Consider the following 15,004-nt stretch of genomic DNA (forward strand, 5'->3'; position numbering starts at 1 on the left):
TCAAAGACGACCAAATCTGGAATAGTTGTACTCCCCAGCAAAGACTTCAAACCTTCAATCTTGCATCCTAAATTAGTTTAGTCTTTTAACATGTAGTGCCTTAAAAAGCAGTCACTTTCTTTCAACTTATTAATAAGTTTATGTATTTATTTGATTCTGTAAGCTCAAGAACTAAGCTGCAATTAGTTTTGCAAGTAGTTTTTTCTTGTTACTTATGAACATGCATCAATTAAATTATCCTGCTGTATTGGTGTATCTTGATAACTCAGAATCATAGAATCCCTACAGTGCAGAAGGAGGCCATTTGGCCCATCGCATCTGCACCGACCCTTGGAAAGAACACTCTACCCACTGTAACCAAGTAACCCCACCTAATCTTTTGGATACAAAGGGGCAATTTAGCAATGCCAATCCACCTAACCTGCACATCGCTGGACCATGGGAGGAAACCGGAGCACCCAGAGGAAACCCACGCAGACACGGGGAGAACGTGCAGACTCCACACAGACAGTCATCCGAGGCAGGAATTGAACTCAGGCCTCTGGTGCTGTGAGGCAGCAGTGCTAACCACTGTGCCACCCTTATTTTTGCATACCAACTGTCTTTATGCACTAATTTTATACATGCTTTCAGTAGATTTTATATCTGAAATACCTGCATTAGTTTTAAGACTGTGTACCACTTTGCTATTTGTTTTTAGAATTAACTTGTACCAAGCGCCAAGTCACTCTAGAAATCCACACCCAAACAGCTCTTTCAGCAAAAACACTGATAAACACCAGTTTTAAATGAGAATTCTCCAGTAGGTGCAATTTTTTTTTCTTAATTCTTTCATGAGATGTGGGCATTGCTGACAGCAGCAGCATTTGTTGCCTGCCCCTCATTGCCTTTGAACAGAGTGGTTTGCTAGGCCAGTTCGGAGGGTAGTTAGGAGTCAACCACATTGTCCTGGGTCTGGAGTCACATGGAGACAGGTTTCTTTTCCTAAAGGACATTAGTGAACCACTACTGTGAATAACTTTAAATTCTGGATTGATAAACACAAGAATGAAGGGTAGGCCACTCAGCCCCTCGAGCCTGTTCCGCTATTCAATAAGATTGGGGCTGATCGGATTGTAACCTCAACCTCACATTCTTGACTACCCCTGATTTTCCTCTGGGTGTTCCGGATTCCTCCCATGAATCCCAAAAGACGTGCTTGTTAGGGGAATTGGACATTCTGAATTCTCCCGCTGTGTACCCGAACAGGTGCCGGAGTGTGGCGACTAGGGGATGTTTACAGTAACTTCATTGCAGTGTTAATGTAAGCCTACTTGTGACAATAATAAAGATTTTAACTGTTCATCCCCTTGTTATTCAAGAACCAATCTAGCTCTGCATTAAATATATTCAAAAATCTGCTTCCACTGCCTTGTGAGGGAGTTTCCAAAGACTCAACCCTCTGAAGAAAAGATGTCTCCTCATCTCCATCTTAAACGAGTGACCCCTTGTTCTAAATTCTCTGTCAAAAGGAAACATCCTCTCCCCAGTGCACCTTTGGGGTATCCCCTGGTTACACTACCCTGGAGGTCAGACGTCGCAGCCCAATATTGGATTGTTGGAAACACCATCCTGCAAATACAATGATAAGCCACCAAGCGCTCATACATAAACAAGATGTGGCATTTCATTTAGAGTTCCCTGGTTAAATGTTATTTAAAATAAACTTCTATACTAAATGAGGCAGTCAAACGGTTACCTGTATCCCTCCCCTGTCCTCATTGCCAGCCATGCCATCCACCTCATCCATGAGTAGTAGGTGTTTGGTGCTTACAAATGAAGCTCCTGAAAGGTAAAACGTAATTCAAAACTGTGGAAGAAAATCTTGCCGATCTGTACCAACTGTGCACTGGCAAAATTGATCTGGACCCACTACACACATGTAAGCACTTACCAGAGTAGAATCCTTTGATGCTGGTGTTGTCCAGCGACTCTGCTATCACGGCCTTTAGTGTGTTTTTGCTGCGAGTGTCACTAGCGTTGAGTTCAACATAGCTGAACCCTAGATCCTTCCAGAAAAAAAGATATAACTTTGTCAGCATTGCTTTATAAAGTGCTTTATAAAGGAAATCCCAATGAATGATCAAGGCTCTTGTTGAAGGACATCACCAAATTCAAAAAAAGTAGAGAGAAAGCTAGGCAAATAAATAAACAGGGGCTCGATGACACCAAACGTGGGATTGAGGGAGTTTTGTTTAAATTGAAATAGTAAGAAAGTGGGGACTCAAAGCCCCCGAAGACCGAAGTATGGCTATCAGACACGACGAGCTTTCTCGGTCTAGAAAAGGTTAAGTTCGCCTTGAGAGGTTCATTATCGGGGTTCGCCCGGAGGTGGCAGCCATTCATTGACTTCTTCGCAGAGAATTAACCGTCAGCAAGAGGGGGGGCTAGGGTAGTGTAGAGTAGGGGGTGGTTTGGACGTTTGGTCCTTGCGAGAATGGAGTCGTGGTTTGCACTGTGTGTTATTTGCTTTTCCTTTTGTACGGTACTATACAATGTCATTGTTTATATGCCAAAAATACCTCAATAAAATTGTTTATTAAAAAAAAAAGAAATACTAAGAAAGTAAGTTCCTCTGTTCATATACAAACTATCAACTGGTGCATCTGATGAGTGCAAGATATTACATTAACTTTAACAACTTATTTATATAGTGCCTTTTATGTAATGAAAAGTCCAAGATGCTTCGCAGAGGCATTACAAAACAATGAAGACAAGTAACAAAAGGAGATGTTAGATCAGGTGACCAAAAGCTTGTCAAAGAGATGGGATGTTGCGGAGAGTCTTAATGGAGGAAAGCGAGGTAGAGGCAGAGAGGTAACGAGGGTTGCCTAGGCAACTGAAGGGACAACCACCAATGGCAGAGAAATTAAACAGACAATGGGATCTGGTGTAAGTCATGAGATGTATTTTGGATGACCTCAAGTTTATGGAGGGCAAGATGTAGGAAACCAGCCAGGATTGTGTTGGAACAGTCAAGTCTAGAGGTAATGAAGGCATGAATAAAGGTTTCAGCAGCAGGTTATCGGAGATAGTGGCAAGGTCAAACAATATCAGGGAGGGAGGCAGAAAACAGGAAACTAAAGGCCAGCTAGCTTGATGTCGGTTGTGGGGAAGGTGTTAGAATTGATCATTAAAGAGTTTACAAGCTGGGCTTTTAGGAAAACTCAAGTCATTCAGGCAGAGTCGGCATGGCTTTAGGAAAAGGAAATCATGATTAGCAATTTATTTCAGTTCTTTGAAGGAGTAACATGTGCTGTGGATAAAGGAGAGCATGTAGATGATACTTGGATTTCCAGAAGGCATCTGGTGAGGTGCCACATCAATGGTTTTGCAGAAAATAAAAGTTCATGACATAGGGGGTAAATTATTAGTATGGATAGAAGATCGGCTGGCTGGTAGAAAACAGTATGCATAAATGGATCTTTGCCTCATTGGTAGACTATGATAAGTGTGGAGTCCCACAGGGGTCTGTGCTGGGGCCTCAACCTTTTATAACTTCTATTAACGACTTAGATGAGGGGAGCAAATCCATGTTAGCTAAATTTTCAAACAGCACAAGATAGGTAAGAAAGTATGAGAAGACACAAGGAGACTGCAGACGGATATAGATAGGCCAATGAGTGGGCCAAATATAGATCGAGTGGGAAAATGTGAAGTTGCTCACTTTGGCTGCAAGAATAAAAAAAAACAGAGTATTACTTAAATAGAGAACGACAGCAGAATTTCAAGGTGCAGAGGAATCTGGGTATTCTAGCACAAGTCACAAAAAGCTCGAAAGCAGGTACAGCATGTACAGGCTAATGAAGGATGTTATGCTTCAGTAATACAGGGCACTGGCGAGACTACATCTTGAATACGGTGTTCAGGTTTGGTCTCCCCATTTAAAGAGGATGTAAGTGTGTATTTATGTATTTTCTTTTCTTTCATGTACTAAATGATCTGTTTGAGCTGCATGCAGAGAAATACTTTTCACTATACTTCGGTACACATGACAATAAACAAATCCAATCCAAGAGCGTTTGGAGGCAGTTCAGAGGAAGTTTACTGGATTGATATCTGGAATGAGCGAGTTGTCTCACGAGGAAAAATTGGACAGGTTGGGCTCGTTTCCACTGGAGTTTAGAAGAGCGAGGGACGACTTGATTGAAGTACAAGATCCGGAATGGTCTTGACAAGGTGGACATGGAAAGAATGGTTTCGTCTTTTGGTGAGTCCAGAACTAGGGGGCACTGTTTTAAAATTGGTGGTTGCCCTTATAGGAAAGCGAAAAGGATTATTTTTTCCCCTGAAGGTTTGAGACTTTGGAACTCTCTGCCTCATAAGGCGGTGGAAGCGGGATTTATTTTTAAGGCAGAGATAGATGATTCATTCCCTGGCCGAAAAATCATCGGTAATCAGAAGTAGATGGGAGCGTGGAACTTGAAACACAAACCGATCAATCATGATTTAACGGAATAGCAGAGCAGGCTCAAGGGGCCAATTGGCCTACTCCTGCTTCGTACGTTTGTAAGATGTTACGGAAGTGGAAATAGGTAATCTTTGTGTTTGCGCAAATACAATATCGGTAGCTCATCTCAGGGTCAAATCTGACACCAAGGTTGCACTCAGACTGGCTTAAACCTGTTGCCAAGAAGAGCGGTCGGAATTTGGAATGGGGATCGAAAACAATAGCTTCAGTCTGCCAATATTTAACTGAAGGAAATTTCTGCTCATCTAGTATTGGAGTTGGATAAGCAGTCTGATAAGGGCAGCGTGGTAGCATAGTGGTTAGCACTATGCCTTCACAGCGCCAGGGTCCCAGGTTTGATTTCCGCTTGGATCACTGTCTGTGCTGAGTCTGCACATTCTCCCAGTGTCTGCGTGGCTTTCCTCCGGGTGCTCCGCTTTCCTCCCACAAGTCTCAAAAGCTGTGGTATTAGGTAATTTGGACATTCTGGATTCTCCCGGTGTACCCGAACAGGCTCCAGAATGTGGCGACATGGGGCTTTTCACAGTAACTTTGTTGCACTGTTAATGTAAGCCTACTTGTGACAATAAAGATTATTATTATATGTTAAAAAAAGTGAAAGAGTGGAGGGAAGTGGTGGTATGGCAAAGCTTGGTGTTATCAGGGTACACATGAAAACTTGTGCTCTGCATTCAGATGATCCTGCTGAGGGACAGGATGTAGATGGCAATAGGAAAGGCTAAGAATAGATCCTTGAGAAATACCTACGGTAGCAGTACAGGAGCAAGAAGAAAAGCCATTGCAAGTGATTCTCAAGCTACCTGCATTATAGCAACTCAGTTAATTATCAGGCATTTTCTGAGATCAGCATGCAAAGAGATGTTTTGTTAAGTTTACATACATACATTTCATCTTGGATGGATGCATTCAATGTACAATCCAATTGATTACTATTCCCTTGAATACCAAAATTAGCTTAGGCTCTGGTTTCAGAACCAGAGCTTCAAATTCTTCACTGATCCAAGGAGGAGATGATTAATCGTTTAATATCATGAGGGATTTGGATAAAGCAAATAAAAAATTGTTTACAATGGCTGAAGGGTCAATAGCTGGACGGGAGAGATTTCAGGAAGTTGGTGAAACAGAGGCAACAGGGGGGGGGAGAAAATATATTATTGTACCCAACGATTTGGACAGCACCACCTGACAGTGATAGATTCAATAGTAGCCTTTAATAGGGAATTGGATAAATATTTAGAGGAAGTATTACAGGGATATGGGGAAAAAGCTAAACCATGGGTCTGAGTGTTCTCAGACAGAGCTGTTGCAGACTCAATGGGCCGAGTGGTCTCCTCCTGTGCTGTACTATTCTATAATTCTAAAAGTCACAGAATTCTGATGAGGCACAGCAATGGGTAATGGTGACAACAGGACATGCCAATACCTTTCTTTGTCCATTTTCAGCACAAAGCTTTCTTCTGAGATATATTTACTCTTGCTGGGGTACAATTCCACAGGCTCCAATGGCACTCTAATACCTCACTCAAAAGGCCATTCTTCACCAGAGCCTTAATCAGGATTGCTGGCAGGTTAATTCGCTGAAGGAAGCATTACAGGCCAGTCATTTTCTGTCCTCACCCACCCGTGCACCTCAACTCATTAGATAAATGCACTTTTCCATCAAGAGAATGGTGATATTAATTTTAATCTGTTTGATCTTGGTTAGATTTATGCTCCAGCATTTAATAGCAGCATTTTCTCATGCAATTAAAAGCAAACGGGATGCGGCTTGGAAAAAAATGAACTCTCGGTAACGTCTGTCACAATGATTCTTACAGATGAATAATAATTCTATATTATGAAACATAGCAATGTGCCAAGTAAAACAATGATGTTGGTATATTGTCCAAGTTCTGACACAAACATTCTTAATGTTTCGACATTAAGAAAATTAATTGCACTCTATGTTGGTGCATTAATCCATTGCTGCATTTACATTCACATTCAATAATCCATTGCTGCATTTACAATGTGGCAGAAAGCTGCAGCATTGATTAGTCAGTCAATTATTAAGTGTTGTCCTTTACACTGCCCGGTTGAAATTGCTATACCTTCTCTCAGGAGAGTTGTGTACACCCAGGCAAACACAGCTTTTCTTCCAGCAATTAAAGTGTAAACACTTACGAATGCGAGCAACAAGATCGGTGCTATAAAAATAAATGAACTGCAGGTGGCTTTAAAGGTGGAAGTCCAAGTGGCTGATTGATACTCGCTAAATCATAGCTGGGATAACTAATAAAGATGACTTACTCGATATCAAGTTACATCTTTCTGGATTTATAACATAACTTTATTAGTGCAAACTGCAAAAACTACACATGTTAATCATGGAAGGGAAAGGCATTTTATTCTAGTACTGATGTGGTCTTACCTTACAGACTAGAGTGGCTGTGGTTGTTTTACCTACACCAGGAGGACCAGACAGCAGAGCAGCTTTGTAACTTGAACCATCGTCCTTCCCACCATATTTAGCAAACTTCACTGCACAAAGAGACATTGAAAAGTAATTTTATGCTAAGCATTATAAAGCCAAAACAGTGCACAATTTATTACCAAGGGAAAGCATTCAAGGGATATTTTTGTACATTGTAAGTGACCTTGAGATTCCCTCATTAGTCATTATTTGGTGATCTCTGCACTACTGGGCCCGAAAGCGGTCAAAAGAAGCATAGGGGAGATCAGTAGATTTTTTTTAAAGTGGCATGATTGCATTTTCAAGAGTTGCTGGAAGCAGATTCAATCATTTTCAAAAATGAATTTGAAATATAATTTGTATGGTTATGGAAAAGAGGAAAGAGAGTGGGATTGATTGAGTAACTCGTTCAAAAGAGCCAGCACAGACACGGATTGAACGGCCTCCTTCTGTGCTACTCTACGTTATTATACATGCCTATCGTAAACCATTATACTGTGTGAACTAAAATTAAGCTTCTGTAAAATAAATGAACCAAGTAAAAACGTTAGATTCTGATGGCAGTTAGATTCCATGGACCTAAAAACAAAAGTACTTCTAATGGAGAAATAAAATTCTGATTTGGAGGGCATAACTGTTCTGAGATGATCAGTATATGGTTAAAACCACGTGACAGTTGCGCTCATGAGAAATGGAAGGAGTACTAACAAACAAAAATACCTCAAGGGTACCTTGATAAGGAAGAATAGAAGTAGTCAGGTCTTGAGTTTCAAAAAATAACAATGCCACAAGACCAAGACATGACAAGCGGAATATTAAAGTCTGTAGAGGATATGGGAACGCTTCTACCCAACAGGGTATGCCAATGAGGCGCCAGGAAAGGCTGCAGGACAAAGGAGCATCTGAAAAGAAGAGTGTGAGAGAGAGAAATATCCAGCGTGCCTGGTGGCAGCATCTGTGGAGAGAGAATCAGAATTAACATTTCACCTGTAACCATTCATCAGAACCTTCAAAAATTTTCTTTTCTTTCTCTCTCCACAGATGCTGCCAGACCAAGTATTTTCAGCAACTTTAATTTTTATTTCAAAAACCCAGATTAGTTTGCTAGTGACTTGGGTCACGTAATATATGGCAACTGTCCTGAACAGGCTAGTTGTACTTGAATAGTAATTGAATAACACTGTACAGGAAACACGTAGATTGTGGAGCAGGAAGAGTTGCTGCTGTGTCTGAGGGGCTGCCACATTTTGTGAATTTGCAGTTTGCTGCAAGAATTCTGTCATTGGTTTGCAATTGAAGGCTGAAGACAGCACAAGGGTCCAGGGAATAGAGAAAACTGAGAGTTCCAACGGTCATTCTGAGGAGAGGTGCAGCAAATGAATTCTCCTCGGTGAAGCAGTGGTTTGATCCTCTCTCCCTGCCACCCCACCATCCTAAGCAGAGTCGGCAAGCAGTTTCATACATGCAACGGTTGGCACTTTGGATGATTAACATACCTCTCCAAGATGAGGAAGGCAAGTCTATCCTCCATTTAGCTGCTCCAAGCATAAATGGTAGAGCAAGCCGAGAACAAAAAGTCTTTCATGTAAACAGTTGTATTTTGACTGCAAATTGTTTAGTCTCAGTTTAATTTCACACATAGAAAGCAGCCTACATTCGTAGATAGATGATCTTCAGGTTTTTAAATCTTTGAATGATGTGCAGTTCTATCTTTCATTTCACCATGTCGCACGTTTACTAACTCTTGCATACTTAAGCAGTGGCTACTAGCACTATACCGTCAATTTCAATTTGCTTCAGAGGAAAAAACACAAAATGGAAGTGCGGGTGTAAGAGCAAGTAATGGTTTCTCAAATCTCAAACCCAAACCTGGGGAAATGACACACCGAAGTGGATCCATGCTGCTGAGTATCTTCCAGTTGCAACACAGATGTTTAGTTTTGCTCCCAGTCATTCACATGGTTAGGTAGTCTAGTCACTTGCACCACCTGTAGGCACTACAGTACCAGAACATTCCTACAATACCAGAACATTCCAAGTATTGTCAAGTCACGTGAAAGGAGTATATTCCCTGACAATTTTAAACAGATGCTGCTCCTTTGTTTCCATAGAGAAATTCACAGAGGAGTTGTGACCCCAACGGAGGACATGGACACAAAGCAGCAGTGTAGGTACATTCACTCCACAATTTAGATTACGATTCAGGAGAGTGCACCAATGAAATGCACAGGATAACTAAAAAAGGTGCAAGTGGAGCTGGCAGAGAGGCAGGAATTAACTGGAGGTTAAACATTTTTTTAAAAATCTAGAGTACCCAATTCACTTATTTTCCAATTAAGGGGCAATTTACCATGTCCAATCCACCTACCTCGCACATCTCGGATCACGCGCCCCATTGGCTGGAGATTTGGCTTAGATCAGGACAGAAGTAGAGGCCGGGGTGGAGGCTTTATTCGGGGTTGTTGACAGATGGAGGGTTTTGTGGGAAAGTGCAAGCTGTGATTAAAGATTATATAGACAGGGAGGTGTCGGCAGCCACTTTTTGGGAAGCACTAATCCGAGGAGAGATTATCTTGTTCAAAGCACAATGGAAAGGGAAAGGAGGGAGAAATATGAACAGCTAATGAGCAAGACAGTGGAGGTAGATAGGGAGTACTTGAGGGCGCCCACCACAGAGGGATTGGTGAGGAGGAAAAAATTACAGGGGCAATTTGATAGGCTGACAACGGGGAGGGCAGTGGGACAGCTGCAAAGGGCAAGAAGGGTGCAGTACGAATACGGGGAGAAGGCGAGTCGAATGTTAGTGCATCAGCCACGGAGGCAGGCCGCGCGTCCAGGGAAATATTGAAGATACGGACTGGGGGAGTGGGTGTGGTGTCGGAGCCGGGAAAGATAAACAAGGTGTTTAGGAATTATTCTACGGAGCTGTACAAGGTGGGCCCGGGGGGGTTAAGAGGGGGACATGTGGTTCTTAGATGGAGCAAGAGAAGAGGCAGGCGCTAGAGGAGCCCTTGGGGCTGAGGGAGATATTGGATAGTATAAGGGTATGAAGTCGGGGAAGGCCCCGGGGCCCAATGGCTATCTGGTGGAAATTTATGAGAAGTTCACAACAGACCTGGCACCACATCTCTTGGGGGCGATTAATGAGGCTTCGGAGAACGGGGAGCTGCCGGAGACAATGACGCAGGCAACAATCACATTAATACCAAAAAAGGGGAAAGACCCGTTGGAATGTGGGTCGCATAGGCCCATATAGTTGTTAAATACAGAGGTGAAAGTGCTGGCTAAGTTGGTGGTGGGAAGGATGGAAGGTTGTGTCTCAGGGGTGGTTGCAGAGGACCAAACAGGCTTCGTAAAGGGCAGGCAGCTTTTTAGCAAATAGAAGGAGGCTGTTAAATGTGATTGTGACCCCCGTCGAGAGCTCAGGTACAAGAGGTAGTGGCACCCATGGACGCGGAGAAGGCATTCAACCGGGTGGAGTGGCGGTACCTGTTTGAGGTCCTGGGAAAGTTTTGGCTGAGGTTTGTGGCATGGGTGCGCCTGTTATATGTGGCACCAAGGGCAGTGTGTGGACCACGGAACTTTGAGCTACAAAGAGGAACTACACAGGGGAACAAAGCAGGGGTGCCCGCAGTCGCCGCTGATGTTTGCGCTGGCTATAGGGCCTCTGGCAATGGCTCTTAGGGGATCAGCAGTGTGACGAGGGATTATGAGGGGATGAAGGGAGCATCAGCTAACAGTGGTTAGCATTATCGCTTCACAGCTGGAGGGTCTCGGGTTCGAATCCTGGCTTGGGTCACTGTCTGTGCGGAATCTGCACGTTCTCCTCGTGTCTGCATGGGTTTTGTCCAGGTGCTCCGGTTTCCTCCCACAGTCCAAAGATGTGTAGGTTAGGTGGATTGGCAATGCTAAATTGCCATTAGTTCCCAAAAGGGGTTGGGTGGGGTTGCTGGGTTATGGGTATGGGGCAGAGCTGTGGGCTTAAGTGGGGTGCTCTTTCCAAGGGCCGGTGCAGGCTCGATTGGCCGAATGGCCTCCTTCTGCACTGTAAATTCTATGATTCTATGAGGTGTTGCTATATGCGGACGATCCAGTATTGTATGTTTCGGACCCGCTGGAGAGCATGGAGAGGATCATGGGCCTGTTGGGGAAGTTTGGGGAGTTCTCGGGATCCAAGTTGAATGTAGCGAAAAGCGAAGTGTTCCCGGTGAATGAGTTGGGTCGGCGAGCCAATTGGCGTGGGAGGGGGGAGAATGCCAATGTATGGTGGCCAGAGACAGGTTTAGATTCCTGGGGATTCAGATAGCGAGGGAATGGGCGATGCTTCATAAATGGAATTTAATAAAACTGGTGGAGGGGGCTAGGGAGAATCTCAAGGACACGCTGCACTTGACTTTGGCGGGAATGGTCCAAGTAGTGAAGATGAACATTCTGCCGAGGTTCCTGTTCATATTCCAGGCTCTCCCGATCTTTATACCAACAGCCTACTTTCAAAGACTAGGCACCATTGTTCTGGACTTTGTATGGGCAGGATAGGTGCCGAGGGTTAAGGCGACCCTGTTATAGAGGCACAGGCAGCAGGGTGGATTGGCGTTGCTGAACCTGCTACATTACTATCGGCCAGCGAATGTGGAGAATGGGATGCGGTGGTGGGAAGGAAAGGGGAGGGGTAGAATGGTTTAGGATGGAGGAGGAATCTTGAAAGGGGTCCAGCTTTAGTGCCATGGCGCCAAGCAGATACTCCGAGAGCCCTGTGGTTCAGTCCACTGTGAAGATCTGGAACCAGCTGAGGAGGCACTTTAGGATAGAGAGGCGGTGTTATCACCGTTGCGTGAAAACCACGGTTTTTTTGGGGGGGGGCATGTATTGGAAGTGGAGTTGGTTAAGTTGAGGGATTTGCATCTGAAAGAAGGGTTTGTCAGTATAGATGAATTGAAGGAGAGGGTAGAGCTCCCGGGAAGAAGTTAGTTTAGGTACCCGCAGATAAGGGACTTTGCACGGAAGGTTTGGAAAGATTTCCCCAGGTTGCCGAGGTACACCCTGCTGGAGCGACTGCTGCTTCCAGATGTGGAAGGGGAGGGCAGGATCAGAGACATATACAAGTGGCTGGGAGAACAGGGAGGTGAGCAGGTGAAGAAGATTAAGGAGAAATGGGATAGGGAGCTGGGAGGGGAGATAAACTGGGGAGGATGGATTGAGGCACTACGAGGGTGAATGCGACCTCCTCGTGCGCAAGAATGAGCCTGATACAAGGTGGCACACAGGGTACATATGATGCGGGGTGGCAGACGAGTGTGAGAAGTGTGGGCGGGGGCCAGCGAATCACGCACATATGTTCTGGGGCTGTGAAAAGTTGGAGAGATTCTGGGCAGGAGTGTTTGCGGCGCAAACGAGGATAGTGAGGTGTTGAGGCGTACACTTTGGTGGCGATATTTTGGATATCGGAGAAACCGGAGCTGGAGGGGAGAAAGACCGATGTTGTGGCCTTCGCCTCTCTCACTGCCCAGCAAGAGTTTTATTGGAGTGGCGGTCAGCAGTTTTATTGGAGCGGGGGCAGCGGCCTGACTGGGTAACTTATATGACTTTCTTCGGCTGGAAAAGATCAAATACGAGTTAAGGGGTTCAGCCGAGGGCTTCGAGGCAAGGTGGAGGATGTCCGTGACCGTGTTTGAGGAGTTGTTGGTAGCCCCAGGGGGGGCATTTGTACAAATGCAAGCAGATGTGTACATGCACACAAGTGCATGACATGAGGATATTTACCATAGAGATTTGTTTGTGCTGGTACTACACGGGTATATTTCTTAATCGCGGTCTCCTTTTCTAAACAGAACTCGGACTATGCTGACATTGATATTGTCTAGGAATAGCAAGAAATGCAGCTATTACAAAGGACAGATTGCTTTGGTGTTAACATTTATAATACAATCCTGAATATTAACTAATCCTGACTGAACCGGCACTGCATCAACAGGTCATTCTCACCTATCGGTTTGCTGTCGCCAGAGTTGTTCACATGCCACTTTTTCAACCAGCGGACTAGTTTATTTGCACAACTCTGGTCCCCTTGTTGTCCTATTATATTCTTCAGCGCTGCGGGTTTGTATTTATCCACCCACAGCAAACTCTGCTCTTCTTTCGCTAAATTCCGAGTCTGAGGTTCACACTTCAGTGCAGGCTGACCGGTAAAAGGTTCTGCTTTGAACGAAATACTCCTCTTCATACATCTCGAAGATTCGCCAGTCTTGGGCGGTGACGGACTGCTCTTTTTACCTTCAGTTTGTCTCTTTGATGTCGGCGAGATGTTCTTGCTATGTTCACCTTTCTCTGCAACCTTTCCAGCTTCTCTTGCATGAGCACTTGATTTTTTAATCTGCAATTTTAAAAAGGAAAATAAAATCTGCCTGCATCAAGTCAAAGCAGTTTAAATAAATACTCGTTGCTTTGAAGAAGCCTTTTTGTGCCGTTTGCATAGAAGTGCTCATTGACCAACACAGAACCAAAGAAAGCAATTCCACTACACACAAATGTCAGTATTTCACATCAATTACGTGCTTTTGAAGTGCCATCATTGTTAAAGTAGGGAAATGTGACAGCTAATTTGCACACTCAAAAGAACACTACCCCTCAAACAATTTCGAACCAACCCATTAAGCCATTTGTGATAAGATCCTACAATGTGTTAAAAATAGGCAGCTGTAAATACCATCAAATTTTACAGACGAGCTGTCTAATGGATTTGAACATGCACCAATGTTCATTTGTCTCCTCCTGTAGCAGCTAACATGGTGTTAAAAGCATGGGCCACAACAAGCTTAAGATATTGCAAACATGAAATGTGCTTAACATCTTAATTAAAATAATAGTCTTCGCAGAATCCCACAAATTAAATCAAATTTCAGGACAGATCTCATCAAAAAACTATAAGCCAGCCCAAATAGTAATTTCAACGGATCAAGTTGCAGTATCAAAGTGGAACACATTTGACAAATGTGAACAACTTTGTGGTTTGCTGAGAAAGGGTTGCACATTGTCTCGGTCTAATCTAAATCACCTTAGGACACATCAATGTGACCACAGTTGCACTTATTTGGATTAATTGTTTGATTCAGGCAAATGCACAATTCCAAAGTATTGGCAACTAAAGATCTTATTCCAGGAGAGCAGCAGCAATGAGAACAGGTGGAATGAGAATTAAAAGTGTAAAATGAAAAGATTCAAACTCTACTAAAATACAACTGCAGGATTATTCGCACCATAAAAATCCCTCATGCAATCTGGCACTCAGCTACAAAAAACAAGTTCCCGGATTAGCTGATCTAGTCAGAGAAGTGGTAGAGGATAAAATAAGATTGTTTGAACTAGGTAAAGGGGGAAAAGTTGGAAAGCAGCCAGATTTCCCACATGATTACTTCCAGGAAGCTTCTGGGACGAAAGGAACTGCAGCAACATGGACGGAAAAGGGCTGATAATTAGGATCAACAGGTGCGGCGCAGGCTGGAAACAATTCCGAATCCTCGATCGTTCTCAACGCATCTCGAGGATTTGGACACTTCATATGGAGAGCACAATTTTAATCTTTCCAAGCAAAAACAGAAATAGGCTTGGCAAACAGTGAGGGTGATGACTGTAAAAGACTTTAGGAAGATGGAGAGGTTAATAGAATGGGTCAACAGATGGTAGAGGCAATTTAATATTAATGGAGGAGTACTACATTTTGGCAGAAGACCATCAGGAGTGGGGGTACACACTTAATGGAAGGCAACTGTGTCCAACCAGGCTTGCTTCCTCTTTCATCTAATTTCTTGAATCATCACTGATGCATTCCAGCCGTGTCATCCTTGTGGACCAATTTCATAGGTGGCACCGAATCAAAACCTTTACCGAAATGTAAATAGCATCCACTGAATTTTCTCTGTCCACAAGGTGTTATATGTTTAAAAAACTGCAAAAAATTAAACACCATGATCCTCCCATAAACCAGTCCTGACTTCCTCCTAAAGTTTATATTTTTCCTTTATAGTCAATCATCCTGCAGTGGTTGA

General features: G+C 43.6%; 1 protein-coding gene across 6 annotated transcripts in view; it reads right to left on the reverse strand.

The window, feature by feature from the left end:
• rfc1 (replication factor C (activator 1) 1) overlaps positions 1-15,004 on the reverse strand; it is a 96,566-nt gene that overhangs the window by 26,364 nt on the left and 55,198 nt on the right. For all 6 annotated transcript variants that reach the window (XM_072496587.1, XM_072496585.1, XM_072496584.1 and 3 more), the window contains 4 exons: positions 12,945-13,332; positions 6,921-7,030; positions 1,934-2,048; positions 1,739-1,824 (listed from right to left, as the gene is read on the reverse strand). In XM_072496587.1, coding sequence (XP_072352688.1) covers positions 1,739-1,824; positions 1,934-2,048; positions 6,921-7,030; positions 12,945-13,332 — 699 coding nt within the window. The remainder of the gene's footprint in view (positions 1-1,738; positions 1,825-1,933; positions 2,049-6,920; positions 7,031-12,944; positions 13,333-15,004) is intronic.

The sequence above is a fragment of the Scyliorhinus torazame genome, chromosome 3 (genome assembly GCF_047496885.1).
Source record: "Scyliorhinus torazame isolate Kashiwa2021f chromosome 3, sScyTor2.1, whole genome shotgun sequence".
Lineage (NCBI taxonomy): Eukaryota > Metazoa > Chordata > Chondrichthyes > Carcharhiniformes > Scyliorhinidae > Scyliorhinus > Scyliorhinus torazame.